Source organism: Haemaphysalis longicornis, unplaced genomic scaffold (genome assembly GCF_048455015.1).
Source record: "Haemaphysalis longicornis isolate Haplotype H1 unplaced genomic scaffold, Haemaphysalis longicornis Haplotype H1 scaffold_1, whole genome shotgun sequence".
In the NCBI taxonomy this organism is placed as follows: Eukaryota; Metazoa; Arthropoda; class Arachnida; order Ixodida; family Ixodidae; genus Haemaphysalis; species Haemaphysalis longicornis.
This window is the reverse complement of record NW_027526203.1, coordinates 294,626,998-294,643,158: the sequence shown is the minus strand read 5'-3', so window position 1 is coordinate 294,643,158 and position 16,161 is coordinate 294,626,998. Positions and strand designations below refer to the sequence as shown.

At 46.5% G+C, this 16,161-nt stretch overlaps 1 protein-coding gene across 1 annotated transcript in view; it reads right to left on the bottom strand.

Annotated features, from left to right (window-relative positions):
* Positions 1 to 14,453: 14,453 nt before the first annotated feature.
* Positions 14,454 to 16,161, bottom strand: part of LOC144148366 (uncharacterized) — a 49,445-nt gene continuing 47,737 nt past the window's right edge. Inside the window, exon 3 of the mRNA XM_077679912.1 lies at positions 14,454 to 14,778. Coding sequence (XP_077536038.1) covers positions 14,770 to 14,778 — 9 coding nt within the window. The 3' untranslated portion in view covers positions 14,454 to 14,769. The remainder of the gene's footprint in view (positions 14,779 to 16,161) is intronic.

The following is a 16,161-nucleotide window of genomic DNA, read 5'->3' as shown; positions in this document are numbered from 1 at the left end:
TCTGCAGTACTCGGAACCGCTATCAAACCGCAGTACAAAAGGGAGGAGCTATGCGCCGGTCTTGATTTCTAGCATGCGTAATCATGCGAACGGCAATTAAACTTCGCCATTTTGATATCTCGGACTATGGATGCGCTAGAAGAATTCTGTCAATATAAACTGCGTATAAACACGATTGCGTCTAACTTTCCAATACAAATATGCCTGGCTACTGCAGCCACTAAAAAGTTATTTAATTAATTTTAGTTAATTAAGCCTTCAAAATCAATAATTACATCCTAATTATTTGTCCCCCAGGGCGCATAACCTCACTGTAGAGGTGGTCTTCGCGTAAATCTAAGCGCCTATTTTTAGAAAAACCTGGGGACTTAACTTTGATCACCCTGCATCATATATATATATATATATATATATATATATATATATATATATATATATATATATATATATATATATATATATATATATATATATATATATATATATATATATATATATATATTTGATTGAGTGAGTGTGAGTGAGTGGCGTCCAGTTTCGCCGATCGGTATGCGTATAACACAAAACACGTAACTTCTACAGGATTTTTATCTGGCGTCTGGAACGTGTCTTTGTCCTGCTGCGCGTGAAATGTTACGGTAAATAATATTGCCAACATAATAGCAATCGAAAATAGCTCACACAAGATCCTAGACATTCCTACAGCCCGTTGTAAATTGAGGTGACGGCCATCGCATGCATGCCGTAGCTGTATCAAACAAAAATTACTCGAAATTTCATGCATGCAGGGATATTTTCCTACAGTTGTCAACACGGCTGCCCAAATCAGTGCCGTAACTGTGCCTTGCGTGGCTCCGTCTTTTCCAGCATCGTTTTAGCAGTGTTGGTGGCGCCATCTGTTCCGTATAAACAACAGTTAAGGTTATGCTGAGGACGTTCCTTCCCTCCACCGACGTATAGCGCCGCCACGGGCATGTGACGGCTAAAAGTGACTGTGATGGCCAAAGAAAGCTTGTAGGAAAGAAATAGTTTCTTTTTCCGTGAAAAGAGGAGGAGGAGGAATAAACTTTATTTTTATATTAGTTCTGGAGTCATGGCAATGGGGTGTCTTCTCAGTCCACCAGTCCCTGGGCGTTCGCTGCAAGGCGGGCCCTTTAAACCACCCGAAGCTGATCGCCAGGGTCCGGGCTGGCTAGCATGCCTTCCCATTGCTCATGGTTGGGGGAAGGGATGAACAGGAGGTGGGATGGGAGTAAGAGGTGGGATGAATGGCGGGGAGGAGGGTGTCGTGCGAGTTTGTGTTGGTTTGAAGGCGGCGGTAGGTGGTGGCACTATATTTTTCTTATCTCCATGCCTTTAGCGATGACTAGTTCGAGTTCGCGTTTCTTCATCTGCTTTTCTTCGTGGTTTTCCGCGGGCCGCCTGCGGCGGCTCTACAGACGCACTGCATTTCTTTTTTGTAAAGGGCGTAACACTGCCATTGTAGCCCTGAAGTTTCATGCGCCACTGTCTAACTGTCTAACTGTTTAACTGGCACTGTCTAACTGGCCAAACTTGTAAAAGGGGATGCACCCTTCACGACGACTTAACTGATTTCCGCGGCAAATTTGCTGCGCGGGGTGGCTCCGACACATATGCGATTTCCCGGAGAATTAGATCATTTATGATTATTATGAGCACCAAACTGCGTGTTCGTCATTTCCCAAGCCTTTACCATGTTGTGTTTCTTCACTTTAAGGACTGTGTCACCCACTCTTGTAGCCTATTACGTGGCGTAAAAGAGACGCCTAAGACGCCGATAGATCGCCAACAAAAAGAATTCTGCCTTTCAAAGTAATGTTCTCATTTAAAAAAAACTGATTTAAACCCTTAGCAGGCAACTTGTGAAAATATACAACACGCGCCCAGAACCATCTTCGTCCCTACTACATTCTGCGTCCCTGGAATTCGAATTGTTCTGAGCAAAATACGTCTCACTCGAACATTGTTCACTTTTTACGTGTCAAATCACTCTCGTGCCGGCCACTGTGTCACCGGGTAATTTGTAATCCGCTTCACAGAATGGAATGAAATGGACACGCTGCGTTTATTGAAAAAAAAAAATCAAAACTGAAAGCCGTCTTGCCCATTGTCCGATGGCTCGGTTAAGAGTCGGGAAATGGGATGGGAAAGAATGGGTGGGGGAGATTAGGGTGGGAAGGGAGGCCAGCTAAAAGCAGTCATCAATGCCGGTTTCTCTGATGGAAACCAGCAGAGCATCAAGAGCGTGCCTCTGTGAGGTGGATTTCCGAGTGGATGGACCCAAGTTTCATTGGCTGCAATCGTAGCAGTCCAAGTGTCCTAAGGCAGCGTGTTCTGTTAACACTGAGTGCTGAACGGCAACAGGAAGTGTGGCGCGCTGTATACAGTGCCCCGGTACCCCATCACTGGGCGGGGCTTCGCAATTGTCAGCACAGCCTTCTGCTTGACTTTTTCTAGATTTTCTGCGAAGATGTCGGCCTGCGCGTCTGAATCAGCGGACTGTACACAGCTGTGATGTTATCAGGTTACGGGGACTCAAGATGAGGCATTGAGATGCACAGGTCAGAAAATGAAACACGAGGTTTTGTAATTTTGAATGGAAGGAGATGTATGCGAGACGATGAAGGCGGTGAAACGAGCAACAAAGGGGAATACGGTAAAATCTTAAGGTAGCGGAAAGCATTGAGATATGTTTTAGATGCGATCAGTCGTTGGATGTTAACTGGAAGTCAAGCTGCGCTTGCAGAAGCAGACGACAGTGGGCCGTTAAAACGCGGTAGAGGCATCGGAGTTTTCAGGTCAAGCAGCGGGTGCAGAGAGCGGTGGCACTATGGTGAAACCTCGGCCGGTTGTAGAGGATGGGGATCTGGTGCTTGACCACCCGGTCGACAGCCGCATGGTACCCTGGTTCTGCCCGTCCTACGACAAGCCTCAGAGCCCGTCGACTTGCCCGCCGACAGCGAGTGCTCAGGGCAGTCCTCTTCCTCCTGCCTTCACCGGGCTCATGATGATGACGCTGTACCAGTAGTGGTGGTGGTAAACTTTATTCACAAAGGTAGAAGAGGAGGGGGTGGAGTCAAGGGTGGAATCCTATTTAAAGGACTCCAGTGGCGAAAGCCCCTAGCTTGGCTCTTTCCAGCAGTTCTCGCTGACTGGAGAGGTCTGAGCTGGACAGTGCCGCATCCCAGGACTCTATTGATGTATTGTAGTTGTTCTGTTGCCATATGGTCGGGCAGTTCCATATAGTGTGGAAGAGGTCTGCCTTCTGATGGCATTTCTGGCATTCTTCGTTATACTTATCCGGAAACATGAGTGCTAATCTAGACTTATGTGGGTAGGTGTTTGTCTGAATTTTCCTAAGATTTCTGGCCTCCTCTGCGTCTAGTAGAAGATGAGGTGTCGGCATTGTTTTTCTGGTTAGTCGGCATAACCGGAGTCGGTCGGTAGCCGCACTGTATGGAGGAAGGGCGTATGAATGCTCAGACTCCCCGCGGTCCATGATTTGCCTCGCGAGGGAGTCCGCTTTTTCATTTCCTTCCAGTCCCTGATGGGCCGGGGTCCATATTATTTTGTGTTTGCCTTTCGGTGTCAGAGGCATTATATTCTTTGCTGTTTTAGGAATTATTCCGCAAATTAGGTTTCTAATTGCTCTCATGGAGTCAGTAATTATGGTGAGATTTTTCTTTTTGTGCTCGCCCCACCTTATGGCCATTAGGATGGCGGTGGTTTCGGCTTCTTGTATGTTGTTTGTTGCTCATTAGGAAGTCTAGAGCTTTCCCGTCGCAGTTGACTACCACCGCTGAGGCGTTGCCACGGCTGTTAGTTGCCGCGTCGGTGTAGACTGCGTCCGGGTCTTTGCCGTATGTCTTCCTTATGTATCTTGTTCGTGCTAGTCTTCTTCCTTTGTTGTATGTGGGATTCATTTTTCGGGGAATCGGTCCAATTTTGAGGCTTGCTCTTTGTTGAGGAGAAAGTTCTGTCGTTCTCTGTATGTACTCTGAGTGGACTGAGTACCCGGCTCTTCACAGTATTTCTCTTCCAGTCTTGGTATTCAGTAGTCGTTCTTTCTGGGCTTCTAGGAGAGTCTCTGTGACCTCCCGAAAGGTGTTGCACACTCCCGTGCATGCCTAATATTCTTATCGTCGGTTTGAAGAGAATGTTTTGGTTGTCAATTACTATGCTTCCAGAGGGAATTTCCTCTTTGGAGGGTCTTATTCTAATGAGTTCAGTTTTTTCCGGGGCACATGTTAGACCATTTCTTCGTATTGGCTCTTGTAGCTCGTTGATTGTTTCTTGTAGGATCAGTAGTTTTTCTTAGAGGGTTCCACTTTTGGTCCAGATGGTGATGTCTTCTGCGTAGATTGATTTGCCGATGTGTTCTTTCTCTTCTAATTTCTTGGCTATTTCAATCATTGTCAAGTTGAACAGCACTGGGGAGATGATGGCTCCTTGTGGAGTTCCCCTGTTAGGCATTTCGAAAGGTTCGGATCCAGTGTTTCCAATGCCAATCGTGGCTGTTCTGTTTGACAGGAAGTTTCTGATGTAATCATAAACTTTCTTGCCGCATCCTGCCTTTTCAGCTGCCTTCAATATTGCCTCATGCGATACGTAGTCAAATGCCCCTTTCAGATCCAGGGCTAATACAATTTGATCGTAGTCGTCATTGCGATTGAGGATGTCGTGTCTCAGCTGTAGAAAGGCATCTTGAGTGGATATTCCACTGCGGAAACCAATCATACAGTGTGGAAACATGTTGTTTTCCTCCAAGTGCTTTTGAAGCCTTGTCGTGATAATTCTTTCGTACACCTTTCCTACGCACGAGGTTAGTGATATGGGTCGTACATTTTCAATAGCCGGTGGCTTCCCTGGTTTGGGTATTGTCGTAATTCTCGAGTGTTTCCATTGCATAGGTAATCGGTTCGGCTTCCATAGCTTTTCATTTATGTATGCAGCTAATGCTTCCAGTTGTGAGTCATTTAGGTTCCTGAGTATGTTATTGTCAATTCCATCTTCTCCTGGCGCACTCTTTCGTTTGCTGGCAAGGATGGCTTGATATACTTCTTCTTTTGTGATGTCACTGTCGAGCTTTGCATTTTGGGAACCTCGGTATTCTCTTGTAGAGGGGGGAATTTTCGCGTTCAGTTCAAATCTGTCTTTTAGGGCTCTAATTAGTTCCTCGTTGGTGCCTTCGAAACCTTTGGCTACTCTGTTGATGTTGCGTCCGGTCTCCCTTCTTGTTGTCTCCGGATTGAGCATACCATTAATTATTGCCCATGTCTTCGAGGTATTTAGGGTATTCTTGAGTGTGTCAATGAAGTCTTGCCAATTCTGATTCGCGAGTTGTATCGCGTACTTCCTAGCTAGATTCGTGATCAGTATTGCCTTCGTGGCGCTGCACACCGCTTCCTCTGTGGATTGGCCATGTTAACAGCGACGCTATTTAGCAGATCGTTATAGTTTGGTGTCTGCAGTTAAAAATACCATGAAAAATTACACCATCTCCCCGAAGGAAACTATGTGGTGATGCAAAGTATGGGGGTTCCGTGTAGGTTCCACACCGGAGCAGAACCGGTGACCGGCCGGCAGTTAACAAAACCAAGAAAGTGTCTAGCGCTCGTGTGTACATGCCTCGCGACGACTGCCTAGCGTCCCCGGCGCACGTTTGTCAAGCCAAGCATATCCACTTAGGGAGATTGGCCAAGATTTCGGCGACCGCCAGGCAGTTAAAAAAACCAAGAAAATTCCGAGCGCTCGTTTGTGCGTGCCTCTCGGCGATCTCCCAGCGTCCCAGGAGCACGTTTGTCAAGCCAAGCATACCCACTTAGCGATATTGGCAAAGAGTGGCCAGAAGAAATAACTCCAGCGTTCGCCGTAATCGTGGCAACACAGGCTCGGAACGAGAAAGACTCCAACGTTCGTCGTAATCGTGGCAAAACTTGCTCAGAACGAGAAAGACACGTCATAGCGTACGCCCCCTCAAGGTGATGTCCAATGCTTATCACTTCCAAAAATATGAAAGAAGCTCACACTATATAGCAACAATGATGGAGTAAAGGTCGTTGCGGCAGCGAATAAGAAGCAAATCGTGGATTTAAACCTTCGTGATTGTCGTGAAGGTTCCGTACAGCTTCGCTACCTTCATGTCCTACACGTTAGTGTGAGCTTGCTTCAGTTTCTTTTTTGCTCCGAACCGCAAGACTTTCAGCGTTGAGGTGGTACGAGGTAGTCGTAATACTAGTTTGTACGTCTTGTGTATCGGGGCTTCCACCTTATCCTTTTCGGTCTTGGAGAGTATGGAGTAGGGGAGTGAGTAAGTGACCCTTGATACGACAAAGGCTTGAACCAGCCTGAGTACATTCTAATCTCGCATACCTCTCGTCTTGGTACTAATCCTGCGAATCATCTGTCAGACTCGCTCTGTGGTGTGCTTAGGTCTTTCGAGCAGTTGGTTGTTCGAGCGATCCGCTTGGAAAAACATGCCCCAAAATTCTGACTTGTGGAGTCGGAACAATTACATGGCCATCCATGTGTAGGGAGACGGTTGGCCACTCAGGAGGGAGTTCCGTGCTGGAACGATCAGCAGCTCCGATCTCTGTGGAGCGCATTCTAGGCCACACTACCGTACGTACTGACTGACAAGGTCAACCGCCTCTTGTAGGTTGTTTTCCATGTCCCCAACTGACCCATGAATGACCCATACGGTAATATCGTCCGCATGTAATCCATGGCGTACGCCTTGTATGGCAGCCAGGAGCGGATGGAGCCCAATGAGGGCTGCGTTAAATAGCAAGGGTTCAGGCCAACTGCAGGCCGTTCTTTCACAGCTTCCGTAACGTACGCCACTTGACAAACTCCTATTCACGTGAACAGTAACCCCTAATTAAAATGTGTTGAACTAGGGGAGAAAAAAATGTAATATAATGAGTGATTAAATGAAAGACTGGTGGAATCAAATTCTTAAAGGGGACATCAGAAGCACCCCTAGTCCATGAGAGCACAGTGGAAGCGCCTACACTAATAACTAGAAAATCAAGCTTTCCCGTTGCAACTAGATGGCCTTTCGGCTTGCTTAGTTGATAGGTGCATTAGAACATTCACATGGTCTCTCCAAGCTTGGATATAAAACCAGGGTGCATTTCTTGCATGTTTTAAAACTTGGAGGAATTGAACGTGGTTTGCCCTTTGCCATCACTCCAGTGCGGAAGAATCTTTCCAGTTAGCACTATTTCGTTCCACTTAGAATACTTCCACTAGATTATTCAATATTTAAACTTGCATCACGAAATTGGAACTGGTCCTTTATTTTGCTGCCACAGGGATGGCCGCGCGAAGTCCAGTATGGAAGAAATAGGAATCTAAAGGTTAAATGAACAAATGAATGAGACCGTTAATCTCGCCCGGCAAGGAAAGGTTCTTTTCGTAGGCTCCCATCCCGAAGACCAAACGAAACCTTGGCAAGGCCCCACCGAAGCTCGCTCTTAATGCTTGTAAATTTACATATTTATTTATTTATTTTTTTTTATTTATTTATTTATTTATTTATTTATTTATTTATTTATTTATTTATTTATTTATTTACATCACCATTACTGGCATTACAGTGGAGGGGTACATACATGAAAATTACAATCCAAGCAAAAAACAAACAACGTAGCAACGTACAATTTATACTAATATATGCGTGCACACATTTTCACAAAGCCTTCACAAACGCTTCATTATCTACAATGCTGACTGTTGCAATAGGGTAGGGCGTTTCATTCCCGGATGGTCTTGGGAAAGAAGGATAACTTTAACAACTCAGTTTTGCTTCAATATTCAGGTACTTTATGGTTGTGGTCGAGTTGCTGCGATATGTAGCGTGGTGAAAGTAAGTACGTACTTCTCGCGGGGTATCCTAACTTCACAGTAGTATTATGAAATAACTTTAACCGCTACTTTTTTCTTCTTAGTTCTAGCAATTCCCACCCCAAGGACTCTTTTAAACTTGTATTACTTTGAAGTCTCGGGTAATTTCCAGAAACATAACGAGCTGCTGGGTTCTGTACTTTTTCTAATTTTGTTTTATCCCTCGCTGTTGGTGGGTCCGACACAGTGCATGCATATTCCAATACCGATCTCTCATAGGTTTTATATAATAGCTCTCGTGAACTTGGGGGAAACTCTCTGGTGTTACTACGCAGGAATACCAAGATACGACAGGCTTTTGAAGTTATAAAGTCTACATGTCGGTGCCGCATAGCGTCGGTGTAAGGAAGACCCCTGATACTTAAATTCACTAACAGTTTGCAACGAGTACCCATCTATAGCGTAAACACCGTTCAAGGCATTTCTTTTCTTCGTAAACCATATGGGTACAGTTTCTTCCAGGTTTAATGTCATGTGCCACTTGTGACACCACAGCTGAATGTTATCGAAATCACGTTGTAACGCGCGGCTGTCCTCGATATCTTTCACTTCTCGGTACAGTACACCAGTACACAGTCGTCTGCGAATAAACCCATGGATGAGCCAATGTTTTCCGATGTGTTTTATATAAATAAAAAACAGTAGAGACCCTAGAACGGACCCCTGCGGGACACCTGACGTGACACTAACGACATTCGACTTTGACCCATTTATAGTTGCAAATTGAAATCTTAAATTTAAGTATTCTTCAATCCAATTAACAACTTAATCATTTATATTCAAAGACCGCATCTTGGGCACAAGCAACACGTGGCAAAGCAAGTCGAAGGCTTTTCTACAAGCACACAATCTTAACAGAGTGGCTTTCAACAGTTTCGCTCACTTCATGAAGAAAATTTGAGTACATTGTTTTATTTGGCCGCGAAGAACGTGTTTCGGCATCATCTCAAGCAATAACTGATAATTCTCAGCCTCAATCGGCGAGGGCCTTAAGGGGGACGCTATCCACGGAATCATCAGGTCCAGTCCGTTGCAGTTGTTTATCCAAGATTCCGGTTATCTTTTTTTTGTGTGTGTGGAAGATGGCGTCATGAATATTTGAGAAGGGGTTTGTAATTGCTTTTTTTTTGGGGGGGGGGGGGAGATAAGCTGTACAAATCGACTGGAATAATGAAGGCAAAATATTCAATACACTACGCAGTATCACAAAAGCATCTGAAAAGAAATGTATACTTTACCTGTCCTAGAGCCACCACCTACGTGGTCGCATTCCTTTTTTTGTTCCTACGCTGTGTGGATGGTTTCTATATGCGATTTTTACGGCGCACAGTAAATAAACATGAGGATGCGTACGTATTTTGATTGCTTGAGCTAAATTTAGGCAGAAACACTAGAAACTTCCAAGCCAGTTTTCCCTCCGCTCCCCAAATGTTATAATAAGAGCGCCTATATACCGTCGGATTTTGCTATGAAAACAAGTGTCGTTTGGGACTACATTATATCTTGCGCAGTTGAAGACTATTTCTGGTGAGTGAGTGAACGAATGTGTGAGTGAGTGATAGAATGTGTGAGTGAGTGAGCGAATGTGTGAGTGAGTGAGTGAGTTTGCAAACGGATGGACCTAGTCTTGCGAGGCGTACTGGCAGTTGCTGCGCACAGTGGTACTTTTTAAAACTATTCGCAGCCAATTACCAAAAGTCACAGAGGTTAGTGTCCTTCAAAAAGTTCAGGACGAGGCGTAAGGTGCCCCACCTAGCGATCCAGTGCCCTTTTGGGAATAGCATGTCGTCGAAGGAGAAATGCAGGATGGCTCTTCTTCGAAGTTCTTTAAATAAAGCTGAGCGCTCCATCGCATGCACAGGGCAGCCCATTAAAAATGTCTGACTCCACAAAGCATACCACACGTTGGACACAGTGGCAATGGAGTTAAATTCAGCTTATGAAGCCAAGCGGGTGTTCGGGGTGAATTTGTCCGGATGCGGAACAGTAGCGACGCCTCTGCTCTTTTCATTCCTATAGTAACACAAGGCTGATTCCGTAGGCTCCAAGGGGACCTGAAGGGATCGGCAATCGCCTGTCTTAGAATGCACCGTTGGTCTGGTATCACTCTCAACGATCGAGTATGTGAAAGCGCTTTTTGGACCAACTTTAAGCGGCTTCGTTTCCGCGCACACCTATTTGGGAGGGGAGCAACTGGAAGTTGGAAGCCTTTATGCAATTTATCTTATCTTAGCTGCAATAAAACAGGTGTTATACTTATTTTCCGCTACTTCTACTTCTGTAGCTCTAGGCCAGCGACCATTTTAGTTCCACTCCTCGCTAAGAAGCTCCCTGAAATTATACGACTTTCGGTAAGCACACATTAGTAAGTAGGAGGCTGTCTGTAACTATGCTTTTAGAAGCAGTTTCCTCGACCTATATAAATAGGTTTTGTTTTTTAGATTACAACCAACCCACCGCGTATTTCCCAGTAACATATCTTCGCTAACTTTATTATACGGCTAAAGTACTTCTCCAAATGTACCCAAGGATCCTCACGCGATCGAACAAGTTGAGGAGGAGGAGGAGGAGTAAACTTTATTTAGGCGCGCCTTAGGTGCTGATGTCTGGGCACCCGCCTGGTGGGGGGTTTCCTCTAGTCCGGGATGATCTGGCCTGCGCTGGCCAGATGCGGGGTAGAGGGTGGGGTACGTTGCATGGAGTAGGGTATTGTGGTGGTAAGAGTTCGTTTGTAGTCGTCGGAATATTGTAGCTTCGGTTCTGGATAGGTGTGGGTGGGGTGCTGGGTATTGTTGGCGCCCGCGCCGGTAGTGGGCGAGTATGTCGGCGTATTTTCGCAGGGGCGTAGGCTTGAGTATGTCGTCATCTTGTAAGGTTATCACCCTCTTGGGAAACGGCCCGGTGTGTATGGGCGCGGGCAGCGGTGTGTGCCGACTCATTTCCTTTGAGGCATTCGGGGCCAGGTGACCAGACAATGTGTAGTTCTGGAAGTTGTTTAATTTGTTTTAGTATAGCCGATGCTGGTAGGGATATTCGTCCGATCAGGAAATTGCGGCATGCAGCTTGGGAGTCTGTCAGTATAACTGTGTAGTCTTCGCTAGTGGTGGCGGTTAGGGTGATAGCAACTTCTTCACCTGTTTCTATAGATTTTGTAATGGTCGTGACTGCGGTTAATTCTTTTCCGTTGGCGTTGGTCACACTAGCAGCGTGGGCAGATTTGTGAGGGTATGGAGAGGCGTCTGCATAGCGAACGAGGGGGAGGTGATCATACTGCACATGGATTGCTCGTGACCTTGCGGCTCGTCGTGCCTTGTTATAGGTCGGTTGCATGTTACTGGAGCCACTCTGATTTATTGTCGAATGGGCCCGAGAATGCGTGTCTTCTCGTCTTGCTGTTGTGGGGTTGAAAACCCTTGCAAACGGAGGGTCGCTCTTCCCGTGGTGGTGAGTTGGAGCCGTGTGAAATGAGAAGTTCGATGCGCTTCTTGGATTTCTTCCCATGTATTGTGGACGACCAGCTGTAGTAATTTTTTCGTTGCCGTTTTGAGGGGGGCGAAAGGGGGGGGGGCAATCCTAGTGCGGTTTTGTGGGCTTGCCGTATCGCGGTGTTAGTTTGTTTTGTTCGGAGGGTTTTAGAGCTAGGTACGGAGCACTGTATGCACTCCGGCTGATAAGGATGGGTTGGATTATGCGCAGACTATCTGATTCTTGGAGGCCAAATATTCGGTGAGAAACTCGATGGATAAGGTGCATTATTTGTGAAAGAGTACGTTGGATTGTTTGTGCACCCGACCCGTCTTTCGAAATGGTGTATGAAATTTCTTGTTGTTGGCCGCAGACAGACAGACAGACAGACAGACAGACAGACAGACAGACAGACAGACAGACAGACAGACAGACAGACAGACAGAGAACACTGGGCTCGTGTCTTTTGCTGTCCTGCTGTAGTTGCTTTGGGCTCCGTAGTTTTTCACAATTATCGATGCATGGCTGTCACTTTCAAAACTCACCTCATGCAGAACAATGATGCTGCCTAAAAGAATGTTCTACACAGTCGTGTTTAATATGCCGGAAATGGAGCGAACTAGTCCTGCAATGATGTATTGAGAAAACAGCACTAAAAGGGGCTATAATTGTACACTTAGTCTTAAACCGCAGAACTAATGGTGTGAGGGAACCGATTCGTTTGTTCACTTCTGCTTTCCCGTCTCCACTCTGGTTGCACGTTTCAGATCTTCAGGAGGACTTTAAATGAGGGGGGAAGTGTAGAGCTCAGCTTTCCACCATGGTTCAGGGAGTATTAAAGAGGAGGTGTTGGACAGCAGGATAGGTGCTGCCCTAAAGATTTCGAAAACATCTGCGTCTGTGCTCGCTTGCACGGTGTCTGAGTTACACTGTTACCCGCTTTCCATTGTATCCGCCAACAGGTGCTGAAGGGAGAGAAGCGATGGCGTCCTGTGGAACTTGCTTCACACGAGGGCCATCGAATGTACACAGAAGAAGTAAAAAGAGAACACAAGGGGGAGAGAGTAATAGGGGGAAAAACAGATTTCTGGTTTGGCTCTCTACGTACATACGTGTGGTGAAGCCCACGTGTGGTGGGCTTACACATCCGGTTCCTTCCGGGAAAGCTCACAAATTGCAGATGAATGGGTTATAAAAGGCGTAAGGTTATCAAGTTCATTTAAAAAGCGTCACTTGAGAAAAAAAGTATCAGCTTTTATTGGCAGTCTACGTCTTCCTGGAGTACATTGGATCTTCTCACCGACGCACACTTCAGCTACATTTCAAAGTCGAATGTTACAATGAATGAAAGAGGCTTAATTGAGCCTCAACAACAGGCAGTCGAGCAACGCGAAAATTGTTTTTCTTGTATAAGAAACAGCTATTAAATCTCTGATAACACAATAAGAAAAGGTTAATCAATCAGTGAACCATCCAGAACATTCTGGTCTCCTGACTGGGGTCAGGCTCGAGTAGTTAACATGTCACAGCATATTTAGGTGAAAGTGCAGCAACACGTCGAACATTAGGCCTGTAAAGTATCGCAGAAAATGTTTTCAAAAGTTTCTTTGGATTCCCTGAGAACTACTTGTCCATCAAGGTTGGAAGTATCCTCAAGTTTTGCTTACAACAGGCCCTCGATTTCGTTTTTGGTTTTTCAAGTAGCCCAATCTCCCGTGCGGGCAGTCGTACACATGCAGCCCCAGGTGGTCACATCGTGGTCCATAGCCCTCAGGCCTCCTTCCGCCCGTGCGCACCGGCTTGGCCGTTGTCGCATTCACATAACTAGCGCCCCTGCCGACTGCGGGGGTGCTATATTGTGCAGATATTGAAGCTAGCGCTAGCAGTAAACACTAAATAAACAATGCTAAGACACCAGTTTCGCACTCAGACTATCATCAACAATACTGACAAAATGGCAGCGATGAGTCCACTCGGCGACGACTCGATTTAGCCCTTGCGACGGATGTCCTCGGTGCGACATCTGACGGACTGCGGTAGGGTGTTTATCGCGTGAGTCTTTGGATTAGTGCCTGCTCACACTATAACATCGAGAACAGCGTGAACTATGCTTTATCCCTATTCAGTTTTGCGTTAATCTGCCCGAAAGGGCTCTTTTTTTATAATTTCTACTCCAATCAGCCGTCCTTTGCAAGTTTTACGTAAAAAGAACATTCAATCACGTTAACATGTTTATTACAGGGGATGTCATGAACTTTCCGCCTTGGTAGAGCATAATTGATGCTACGATCTATTATTTTCCAATTCCCGGCAGCCGTGGTGGTGTCCGCAGACACCGAAGGGAATTGTTCAACCACGGCCCAGAAATGCTGAACATGGTGCTTGTGCCAGGATGCCTTTTACGCCTCATCATTGCGGAAGCAGTGAAAATTGCTCGGCAACATTTTTTTCTCGCATCAAGCCGCTGACATGAACATCTCGAATGACTTTAATATAACAAAGCAGTAAGTTGCAGTTCTTGTTTGCAAACGCATGCAGTGTAATAAGGGCTCGGGGGCATGACAGGCAATCCTGGAGTACAAACTGTGTGAAAACATGATCCAGAGGACAAAATACGTACAAACTGTCTTTCGCCTACACGCATTGATTCTGTTCTTGACAAATCCAAAACGCCACATTGCAATCGGGAATCTTAACTGCGCGCTGCCCATTGTGGATTGTGCTCGTCGCCGGAGAGAAGGCCATGAAGGTGACCTCGTATATCGGTCCCGTCCGTCATTTAAATGTTAGTACTTTACCCCGTTTCCATACACAGCACTTGAAGTCTTCACCCCTTGACTCGTAGGAGGCCCGGTGACTGGAAGCTTATCTGTGGGCCACATGGTGTTAACGCACAGGCCCTATTGCCGAACCTGCGGCGGCAGGCGATGACTCAGTCCGTTGGCGCGACCAACCTGGGCGTCCAAGGTCTGGCCCCTGTTGCTGCCGAAACGCAAGGTCCAACGTCGCGGTGCCGCTCGGCGATCGACGGCGCAAGCACCACAGCGAGACCGCCAGGGTTGGGTTTACTCCCGTTTGTCCGTTTATTAGAATTCGCAGCTAGGAACATATTCTGGATGAGTAATTTAAGATTGTTTCTTCGCTCCAGAGCCCGTTAGCAAATAACATCAGCTGATGTGATTAAGCATGAAATACTTGGCAATGACTTCTACGTTCGCCTCTGAGTCGCGAGTTGGCAGTCCGAACGGCTGGTGCGGAAACCGAGCGCTTCCCGCCGGGTCCCGGCGGGGGCTCGCCGCGCAGGAACGCTTCCCGCCGGCCCTGCGGGTCCCGCCACCGCGCCACGCGGCCTCGGCCCGAGAGGCTGCCCTCGGGTCAGAAGACCTGCGCCACAGCGAGGCAAAAAGAAGAGGGGGGGGGGGGGGGGTAGGAGGGAAACGTCAGGGCCCCTCGTGCACTCCGGCTTTGCAACAGCACTTACAACTGCTCGATAGGGACCGATACCGCAACGCTCACTGAAATAGCTAGGCAGGTGTAAGTTGGCATCCAGTGTACAAGGGTCAGAGGCCCCAAAATGTCTGGTTTTCCCCATGATATTCTTGAGGTACAGCGCTGAAATTGCCTCGGAAATACGCCAGAAAGGGAAAACGAAAGGCGGCAATAAAAAAGAAGAGGGAAAAATAAATCATAGCGGGAAGAAAACGGGAGAAAGCCGGCAATGTTGCCGCACACTTTAGAATGATTGCAGCAGGGATGCAAACACTTCTTGACGGAATCCACATCTTTTTTTAACGCAACAAGTAGAACATGCCGTAATTTAGCAACTCGCTGAAGAAAAGAAGCGTCACCGCTAAACCCAGGCTATGTATACGTTTCAGTCTATCGCTGGACGTCGTTCAGGCCATAACCATGAAAGTTTTCCATATTGCCTTTTCTAGGAGCGCTTCTGTTATTGGCTGTTTCGAATGCCATGTGCAGCTTCTGCATGGAGAATGGGGCATCCTGAGGCAGTAGCTGTGTGATTCCCGTGAGCTCATGTATGTTCGTTTTTGTGATTTGTGGCGTCTTGAGCGAAGGAGATATGGGCTGCTTCTTGTTTAAGCTCCTTTTCGTTTATATATTGGGCTAACAGAATATTTTTTACTGTGTTGAGGGCTTTGGTCTCCCCCAAGATGTCTTTGGACATTCGGTTTGATCTTGTCCGCACATTGAAATTAGCACAGTGGTGTAGCCATCGTGCTCTGCCAAGTATCTCTGCGTACCAACTGGCTTGAGGTATGTTGCTTTGACTATTATCGAGTCCTTGTATTACTTGTCGCTGCGACTGCATTCTCAGTGCAGTTATCTTCTCGTCACGAGGTTGCTGACGTGCTTGTTTGGCGTTGGGGTAGCTATAGCTGAATGTAATTTCAGTCTTGCCAGCTTGAAAACTGTAGCAATTACAGTAGATATCGGCAAGTTGTTTTCGCATTCCCTCGTGATGACAGTCCTCTTATTTTAACTGCACACCTGTTCGTTTTCATGCCCAAACCGACGTACGCTTAGTTCTCAGAAAGACCGAATGGTTCCTGACGTCGAGTCCAGATTTTAGCTCCTGACTGTACTGCTTGTTAATCGTGCATCAGACTACAACAATGTCTTGTGTTTCTGTGCAGTAACATCTGGTATTCATTTCGATATGCGGTATCCTTAAACCTGATATTCCTGGTGTTACGCCTCTGGTTTCATGCAATACGGGTGCGATGGGCTTACCCGTGGTCTAGGACG